This window comes from Ooceraea biroi, chromosome 4 (genome assembly GCF_003672135.1).
Source record: "Ooceraea biroi isolate clonal line C1 chromosome 4, Obir_v5.4, whole genome shotgun sequence".
Lineage (NCBI taxonomy): Eukaryota > Metazoa > Arthropoda > Insecta > Hymenoptera > Formicidae > Ooceraea > Ooceraea biroi.
In genome coordinates, this window is record NC_039509.1 from 10,206,069 (window position 1) to 10,216,150 (window position 10,082).

A 10,082-nucleotide genomic window follows, 5' to 3' on the forward strand; every position below is an offset into this window, starting at 1 on the left:
TTAAATGACTTTCCGATCGCAAGGGCTCAGGTTGCGCGACTCGCGCTACCCCGGGCCGATGACTCACCCGGCCGTTCCAGTTTCTCCTCCCCTCCCCCGCTTCTCCCATGATTCGCTCTATTCTATTCAATAATCTCGTGAAAGGGATAATTCCGCGCGTTAATTGCATTGTCCTGTATACTCTCAATTGCTCTACCGACTGCATTATTATCTACTTAACCGCTTTTTCTCGCGGGTACCTCTTATACGCGCGTCGTCGCGACATTGTTATTGATACTCGGTATTCTCTATCGAGGACGCCAGAAAAAATGGAAAAAAAATCTCGAGGTTCGTCGTAACCGTGCGATGGTACCCGACGGGCTTATAGGAATCGTTCACTTTCTCGTTTTCCTCGGCTACGCCGCGTCCCGAGGTAACGCGTGCGCGTTTTGTTATACCACCACTAGCACATCGCTGTCACTTGTCGGAGTACTACGACGTGCGGGCACCGAGTTTCAACCGAGTTCTAATATCGGCACGAGCGTGACGTCACCAGCGGATTTTCGGAATAATAATACGGAACGGCACGCGTATTTACGGGAGACTCGTAAAACTATTTTCGCCGGGCAGCGCGACGGTAGTGCGAGAATCCCCGGACGGATCGGCCGCGAGCTTTTTGCTTTTCCGGCCACTTTCCGGAATGCTCATGCACGCTTTCTACCTGCGCGTCAAAGCGACGAGCGGGCACGCACGTGCTGTTTTCATCACAAACGTGACGACAGTGTCACTTGTCGGCGCTGCCTATAAATCGAACGCACATCGAGCTTTTTCTCTTCACCGATAACGATCCCTTCCGGAATTATTCCTTATTCTATCTACTCTATTTACCTTCTGTCTCCATATCTAATCTATAACTGTTTCTCTGCGTTTGGATTTGAGAAGATCTCCGAAAGTCTGACGGCGCAAAATATCTGCGTACCGTTGACCGAATTCCTCAATTCGAGGGTTCAGGGATTCGAACTTGTTCCGATCGTGATACGTCACACGCTTCTGCTCAAAGCGGAAGGCACAAAAAACGTAACATGAGTTAAAACGGAGTTGGTTGATGTTCTTTCTCCATCTTACTTTCTCTCTCTCTCTCTCTCTCTCTCTCTCTCACTCACCCACTCTCTCTCTTATCATACACACCAAGGATTATATTGAATGTATTGAAATCTGAGCTCGTAGCGACGCAAAGCCGACGCGTGAATCGCGCAGGACGTTCCCTTCCCAGAGACGTAACGGCGAATCCCGGAACCTTGAGCAAAATAACGTGACAAGCATCTTCAGGAGAGAAAAAGAAATAGGGAAAAAAAAAGAAGGAAAATTAAAGAGAAGAGAAAAACAAAAGGGAAAAATTGTTACAAGTAAAAAGAGAGAGAGAGACAGTATATGATAATATTACAAAACTATAATAATATTTAAATATTTCAAGTGTGCGATTGCGTAGAGAGTAAAAAATCGAGGAGCACAGGTTAAAAAATTAAAAAACAACTCAAGTCGAATAAATTTTCTTTTGTACGTTCTGCAAACCGGATGTATTTCGGATGTTCGTTACGCCATTGTCCCATCCCCTCCTCCGATCGGTCCCGTCGACGACGTCGCCGGCTGGAAACGGTGCGTAAGAATGGAGCACAGCCGTGTGTGAGTGCATGCACTCGCTCGCGCATGAATTAATGTCGCACATACCGATGTCACAAGAGAGTGGATAACGGCCGACACGTGATTCTAGCGGCGCGTATAATGCGTACACGTAGTAGTAACGTGCCGCACTAGCCGCTCTGAATCTGTTCTTCGCGTCTCGCTTGTAGCCGAACGAACGCAAGATTGGAGCAGACACGCGCGGCCTACAGAGAGAGAGCGAGAGAGAGAGAAAGGGAGAGGGAGATTCACGTTATCAGCTCGTTTATCGCTACGAATTGAAAATTATCGCATTGTCGACTGCATCAATGGAATTTTACCTTAGACTTGATACCCTTGATGTAATTAATGTCAAATGCAAGAATCCCAACGATAATGCGAGGACAAAATACTAAAAAGACGAGAACAAAATTGGAGCTTGATGAATTATCAGATTGACTCGAGATTGAGTCCTATACTCTGACTTTTTTCATATTCTGGCGTACATAAAAGATAAAGTTTTCTATTATATATTTATATATATATATATATATATTTTTTTTATATTGATATTTTCTGATTAAAGTTAAACTCGATTTTTCTTGAGACACGTGAGCACATTCGTTACATAAATCCCGTGCGTTCTCACGAAGCCTCTCTGTAATCTGCCGCTAATGTCCGTGATTTGCGAATGCGATGCATCATAGACGAATGATCGAAGCACAGAATACGGATTCGCGAGTAGAGTAATTTTGCGACTTCCGTCTGAATTCGAACGGCGCAACGAGGAGGCGAGAGAGGAGGGGGTGAAAGAGGGACCTTGTACCAATTCCTACGTGTTTCGGTTAAATCGCGCGATTGTGGTATGCACGTAGCGAAAGAACTGAAAAGATACACACGTGCGCGCGCGCACGTGTGTGTATCGCCACACACGCGCATCTAAAAATATACGCGGCACTCTTCGCGTAAATGGCTTTACTTTTTTTCCATGCACCGCTGAGAGTCCTCCTCGGCCTCCGTCCCTGTGCGCACCCGCGCTGCGAATGCTCTATCATAATAATCTCTATTTTGGGTCGGAGGGTCGGGCTGCAAGCCCGCGTTGTTGTAGCGGCGCAGATGTTCTCCTCATTTCAAGCTAAAAGCGTTTGAGTGGAGGAAGGTCGAGCTCGAATACCTCGCGCGGGGGAGACGAATAGACAAATAGGCGAGCTAGATGCGTCCAAAAGACGCGGGCGGATTGGAAGAATGCAGAAAGAGGAAGAGAGCGGAAAAAGAGAAAGCGCAAACAACACGATAAAATACATTGATGCCAGGAAGAACTCAGGGAAGAAGGAAGACGATCATAGAAGCAACTCGAAGCGCTCGTTTACGATAATGCTAGACCGACAGTTTAACAGCTGTGACGTCACGCTGAAAATTTTCCAAAGATTCGCTCGAGCGGGGAGCAGCCGGAGAGACGTTTACTCTTGCGGAAGACGCTCGCGCGTTCCATCATGCGATCGTCTCACGATCTCAGCGGCGGCGGTTAATTCGACAAAATTTACGATCGCATACCGCGGGCGAAGAACTCGGCGCGACGCAGAAATTTCTTAAGGCTTCGCGCGAAAGCGAGCCCAGCGAGTCTTCGTAATACCTTACCGACAGGAGGCCCCACAATTGTGCAACGCAGCCACGCTATAATGACGATGATGCAAGGCCAAACATCCTAAATCGTATAACGTTCACTCATAAGGTCACTGCTTTCGAGAGGCACCGCCGACCACATCCGTGATCCTATGTATCGTTTGTTTTGAGCGTCTTATCGCATGGAAAATAATAACATTGCCGTTTGACAGATAACAATCAATTTAGATCACGCTGCACACGCAACAGTCCCCTTGACGTATTTTTACTCATCGGGAAACGGATCGATTATACAGTTTTTTACGGCACTTTAATTAAGCTGCGGAGGAAAAGGGGATGCAAAACGTGTATTTTATAAATTACAATAATTCTTGCCTTTATTAAAGTAACAATATATCCCCAACATTTCTCAAGTATCTTAATGCTTTCGTTTCTTACTGTTTTGCTGCCCTTTACCTTTCCTATCACTTCTTCGGCGCCTTCTCTCAAGCAGCTTGCGCGCTTTCAGGATCTGCTCGGGCCTCTTTAGCTCGCTCCTTACTTTAACTTTGTCCATAAGTTTCTGATTATGCCGCGCCCAATGTGTGTTCGCTGCGGTGCGCACTGAAATGCAAATAAAGTGTGCGGATAAAGTACCGTTTATCGCGACTGCATTAAATATGATTCGAGTAATCGCGTCGACTCACGTTTCGGCATCTGTGAAGACTCCTCCTCCTCGCTGTCGTCTTCGTTCATCTCGTTGATCTTACTCTTCTCTTTCCACGTGTTGTAACGATTCGTCTTGTACGTAGCAGGTATCCAGACACCTGATTCAGTACGTATCTTCTTCGCTTTCGCGTTCTGTTACACGAGAAAATTCAAATTCACGATACAAGCTTCTCGCTAACTTACTTTCGGGTAAATAACAATTATATTATATTAAATAATAAAATTATATTACGTGAAAGGAATGTGAGAATGTATTTACCTCGACAGTAACCATTTTCTTCTTCTTCCGATCCCACTTTTTCAGTTGCATCTGAAGGTGTCGACTCTCGTCGTTGTCCGCCGTCAGATCCATCTGCGCCTTGCCAGCTTCCGTGACGAACGAGTTGACCGCTAAACTAGAAAAAGACAGAACAAAAATAATAATTACAATTCCAGGTAATAATCGATTCTCAGCGACGACGATTTGATTCCTTCTGCGATAAATGAATTAAAATTAGCTTAATTATAATGATTCTTACCCATCTTCCGTGTGTTTGTCCGGTGCGGCGTAAGGTATGTAGAATTCATCGTCACGGTTCGTTCGGCGTTTCTTTTTCTTCTTCGAAATTTTATACAAGTCGTCGCTGCTCCTTTTCTTCGGAACCACCACTGTGCTGAACGCGGCTTCAATTTCTTCCGCGTTGCTGGACGGCAGATTAACCTTTTCAGGCAGTTCTAGGAAAGTTAAAAAAGCTCGATATTAATATTTGCACAATACAATACATTTGCATTGTACCATTGTCTACCTGCGTTGATCTCATCAGTTTTACGTTCCTCCACCTTCTTGTGGAAATTAAGGATGTTCTCTTTGTGAAACACTCGCTTCGCCTTCATCACCCGATAGTCGACTGAATTCGTTTTCGTGCCAATCTCGAATATTGTCTGTTCCGCGTAAGACACAAACGTTAAAGAATTCAAACTATAATATTTCGATATATTCGTACGTGAAGCGTCACACTCACTCCCTGCGGCCTGTAATTCTTCATCCTTGATATCATATCCGCTACTGTAGGAGAAACGTCAGAGTACTGAGGCAGAATTCCAGCTTCATTTATGCGAAGTTGTTTGATCCTTTTAACGCTTTCCGTCGAAGCACCCGGCCGCGATCTGATATACTGTTGATAAGCGTTGTTGCACACTTTTTGCATATTTGTCTGAAGGAAAATACAAGTACTCAATATAACGCAGTAAAAGGGGGGAAGATTGACCAAAAAACTATTTATTATATCATTTATATAATTAAGTTAAATTAATAAGTATTCACGTGCGAATGTGCGAAAACACTTACAAGATCCGTGGAATTGTTGTGCCAATTTATCAACTCGGCCAGTTCTTCCTCTACCATGGTCTGCGGCAATTTTCCCACGGCAGACTCCACATCTCCAGTGGCAGATCCCGCAGGTGGCACTATCGTTAAAGGCCGGCCGAGGAAGAGGTGTAAATCTAGAAGATAAGGATATTCGTCCGCGCTCACAATGTTGTACGCCGTTCCGGTACGTCCCGCTCGGGCGCATCGGCCTGAGAAGATAACAATTACATTTGACATAGTTGAAACCCAATGACTGCATACAATAATTAATTAACAATAATTAAACAATACACATACCTACTCTGTGTACGAAGAGCTTAGATTTCGCGGGAAAGTTAAAGTTGATCACGCAATCCAGGTGTGGAATATCTATCCCTCTCGCCGCTACGTCAGTCACTATGAGCACTCTGACTTTGCCGGTTTGAAATTTAGCCGCGTTTATCTTACGCGCGGAAGGATCGAGGTTCGAGTAGATGAAGGTATTGGAGATGCTTGCTTTATCCAGTATCTGTAGAAATTATTTTGCATATCGTTGCAACTTCAATTTACAGAAGATATTTAAAAGATAATTATGCAGATATGGTTACCTGATGAAGATACTCCACGTGATGCATAGTCTCAGCAAATATAATTATTTGCGAGTCGGGTTTAATAATTTTCTTTAACAAACACAGAAGCACGGCCAGTTTCTCTTCGGGACGGCACGTGATAAATGACAGAGTTAATCCCTCAGGCAATTTGCTGTCAACGTCCAAACGAACCAGCACCGGATCGCTCAGGCCGGCCTTTGCGAAATCTACCAAGATCTTAGGCAAAGTAGCCGAGAATAACAGCGTTTGACGCGACTCTGGTAATCTGTTAACAATTTCTTGTATTTGTTCGCCGAAGCCCATCTCAAACAATCTGCAAAGGCAATCTCATCTTTAATAATAACAATGTTTGTAAAGTTGGAATATCATTAATAAGTTGGATTATTACCGATCAGCTTCGTCAAAAACAACGTATTCGACATTCTTCAATTCCAGGTCCATTTCCACGCATATGTGCAAAAATCTACCAGGGGTAGCCACAATAACATCAGGATTTCCATGAATCACACTAAACTGATTTTCCATGCTATCGCCTCCCAGTATCACTGCTGCTTTTAATCCCGCAAATCTTCCCAGTTCCTTTATGAATTTCAAAGTCTGCAGTGCCAGTTCGCGCGTGGGCGATAATATCAAGGCACGCGCGCCGGTCTTCGCTTGCCTCGCCTTGAGTTTCTCAAACAGAGGAATTAAGAAGCAAGCAGTTTTCCCACTGCCCGTTCGGGCCATTGCCACTACATCTCTTCCTTCGAGAGCCAACGGTATGGTCTGTTAAGGAATAACCTTGTGTTAACGTCGCGTAATAAGTCATCGCATATACCATTGCCACAAAAATATTAGGATCTTATAATTATTTATATTTTTTGTGAATAACGTACTTTCCTTTGTATAGGTGTGGGTATCTTGTAGCCCCGTTTGAGAATTCCTTTTAATACTGGAAAACTGAGAGCCATGGATTGAAATCCTCCAGATTTCTTGGAAACTGACCTTTTGATATTAGCAATTTCATTCTCCTCGTCATGATCACTGACCGCGTTTGGATCCGCGAATCCAACAAGATGATTATCCGTCATCCTATTGAATATTCCTACTGAATTATCAATTATATAAATGCAATTAAAAATTGGGTAGATCTCACAACGTGAATAAGGACATAACCTCTAAATATCACGCTACATATGATCGCGTGTGGTGCAGTAACGCCCTCGAAGTAGCGACTCAAGAGAAGCACGAATGGTAAAACAGAGATACTATTGGGTTGTTCGGAAAGTAATTTCGTTTTTCACAAAGAGATGTCGTTAGTCGCGTTCCTCGATACTTAACCTTACTCTAAGCGGCAAATTCGTTTTATATTTTGACAACTGACATTTCAGACGTCATTTAGTATCTTATTGTGTTGCGATCTGTCAAGTAATTTTTGTTTGGCATCACATCAAACATGAAAAATCAAAGTGAGCATTTTCGTAATATTTTGTTTTTTTACTACCGAAAGGGTAAAAATGCAGTGCAAGCGAGAAAATAATTGTGTGCCGTGTACGGAGAAGATGTATTGAGTGAACGTCAGTGTCAGAATTGGTTTTCGAAATTTCGTACTGGAAATTTCGATTTGAAAGATGCACCACGTTCAGGTCGGTCAATTAAAGCTGATGACGGAAAATAAAGGCTCTGGTGGATGCAAACCGTCGCATAACAACACGCGAAATTGCTGAAAAGTTAAATTTATCGAATTCGACCGTTTACGATCATCTGAAACGCCTTGGATTCGTTTCAAAGCTCGATATTTGGGTTGCACACAATTTAAAGGAAATTGACTTGATTCGACGTATTACCATCTGCGATTCATTGTTGAAACGTGAAGAAAATGAACCATTTTTGAAGCGAATCATAACTGGAGATGAAAAATTGATTGTTTACAACAATGTTAAGCGAAAACGATCATGGTCCAGGCAAGATGAACCTGCTCAATCGACATCCAAGGCAGATATTTATCAAAAGAAGACCATGCTTTCTGTATGGTGGGATTGGAAGGGAATCGTATTTTTCGAGCTACTACCAAGCAACCAGACGATTGATTCGAAAGTGTATTGTCGTCAGCTGGATGAATTGGATGCTGCCATCAAGCAGAAGCGACCAGAATTGGCGAATAAGAAAGGTGTCGTATTCCATCACGACAATGCCAGACCACACACAAGTTTGGTCACTCGCCAGAAGCTTTTACAGCTTGGATGGGATGTGCTACCACACCCACCATACTCTCCTGATCTGGCACCATCCGATTACCATTTGTTCCGGTCTCTACAAAATTCTTTGAACAATGTAAACTTCGATTCAAATGAAGGCGTCAAAAATCACTTGCTTCAATTTTTTGTCAATAAGGAGAAGGACTTCTATGAGCGTGGAATCTTAAAGTTGCCAGAAATATGGCGAAAGGTAGTGGAACAAAATGGCCAATACATCACTGAATAAAATTTATTCTAAATATGATAAAACCGCCTTTCATTTTTCCTTGAAAAAACGAAATAACTTTCCGAACAACCCAATATATCACCAACGAGATATCTCGTCGGTAATTTTATAAAATGGAAAGATTCTGATCCCTGCAGCACGCCGCAGCATCGACTAACATGGACTAACAGTTTCTCTTCGGGAGTGTGGTAAGGATGAATTTCACGCACTGCGAGTGGACTCATGACTAACCTCCATGTTAGTCGATGTTGCGGCGTCGGGTGTGTTGTAGAGGTTAGAGTCTGGCAATACTCAACAGTTTTCGTGAACGCAACATGTCAGGTAAGTATAGAATCAGTATTAAAGTATTAATCATATTTGTTAGGATATTATTTTCTCTTTCTTTCCTTCAGCAAATAATTTAGCATACGTTAATCGAAAATTCTATAACATACATTTTATTGTATACAATATATATGTACAGGATGTTTGGTGACTACGCGACCGTCGGTTAATGACGTACAGTTTAGACTTAGCTGACATGAGTCGAAAAGTCCTGTACCATTTTGCGATTTTCACAATAATAACCGAATTATTAACACTTTGAGAATGCGGCTCGTGCAGCAAGGCCGTCGGTAGGAGGATACAATGAGACGCGATGGAGGCAGTGATGCCAGAAAGCGTGCAGCTTTGTAGCATGCGATGGGAATGGTCTCGCGAATCGTCGCACGCTTTCTGGCATCATTGCCTCCATCGCACGTCACTGTATTATAAAACCATTAACCGGCGGTCGCGTGGTCACCAAACACCCTGTATATGTAGTTGTGTTAAATGAAATGTATATATTTTTATAGAAAGTACAGAAGAGATGGAGCAAATGTTACTCGATGAGACTCTTTCTGCAGAACTGCGTCTTGCACTGAAGACGCTGAAGCAGCAGCAGGAATTACTGCAACAACAAGAGAAGTTGCAGCAACAGGTGCAACTGCTCTTGCAGATGCTGTAGCAGAAGCAGCAGCTGCAACAGGAGCATCAGCTGTAACAGGAGCATCAGCTGCAACAGGAGTATCAGCCGCAACAGGAGAATCAGCTGAAACAGGAGCAGCAGCAGAAAAGTATTACATACTTTTCTCATTTTTCTTTTTTACATCACTTATTTATGTTATTATTATTTAAGATGTATTTATTTATTATAGGACCAAAAAGAAGAGGAGCCGGCCGGTCGCGCGCCCGCTGGTATTACCAGCGGGGCGGCAGCAGAGGAGGAGTACGCGGCTACGGTGGAGCAACCGACCGCGACGGAGCAACCGATCGTGGCGGAGCAACCGGCCGTGGTGGAATACGTGGCCGCGCTGCATTACGTGGCCGCAGTCTACATATTACAATAAACAAAGCTATTTATTTTTTAAAGGAAGATAGTGAGGACGCATAGCGGAAGTTTTTGGAAGTTGCTCGCGGTTAGTTTCCATGCTCTCAGAACGATAACCTGTCGTTGAAGTTACATTTCGTGCATTGTTTATAGAATGTCGGTAATATAGACAAACTGTAATGCAATTAATTTTAATTGAAAGATTATTTAAACATATATATGTACGAAGTTATCAATAAATATTTTATATGAAAAAACCAATATTTTTATATTAAATATAGTTTAGTTGATTTTCATGGATACATTATACTGTTACACAAGACTGGACAAATCTGAAGTACATGGATGGAGACGAATCTTGGTG

General features: G+C 43.1%; 1 protein-coding gene across 2 annotated transcripts; it reads right to left on the bottom strand.

Moving 5' to 3' along the window:
• Positions 1-3,611: 3,611 nt before the first annotated feature.
• LOC105282662 (ATP-dependent RNA helicase DDX54) lies at positions 3,612-7,110 on the bottom strand. 2 transcript variants are annotated; one of them, XM_011344831.3, is made up of 12 exons: positions 7,063-7,110; positions 6,783-6,978; positions 6,296-6,672; positions 5,905-6,220; positions 5,615-5,825; positions 5,297-5,526; positions 4,971-5,162; positions 4,755-4,890; positions 4,488-4,683; positions 4,229-4,364; positions 3,948-4,101; positions 3,680-3,864 (listed from the first exon to the last, which is right to left on the bottom strand). In XM_011344831.3, exons 2-12 carry the CDS (start codon positions 6,975-6,977, stop codon positions 3,680-3,682), a joined length of 2,328 nt encoding a protein of 775 aa, XP_011343133.1. In that variant the 5' UTR covers position 6,978; positions 7,063-7,110. The 2 variants fall into 2 exon arrangements, with proteins under 2 accessions (XP_026824530.1, XP_011343133.1); XM_026968729.1 differs by lacking the exon at positions 7,063-7,110 and having other exon boundaries at positions 3,612-3,864; positions 6,783-6,977.
• Between the last annotated feature and the right edge of the window lie 2,972 nt (positions 7,111-10,082).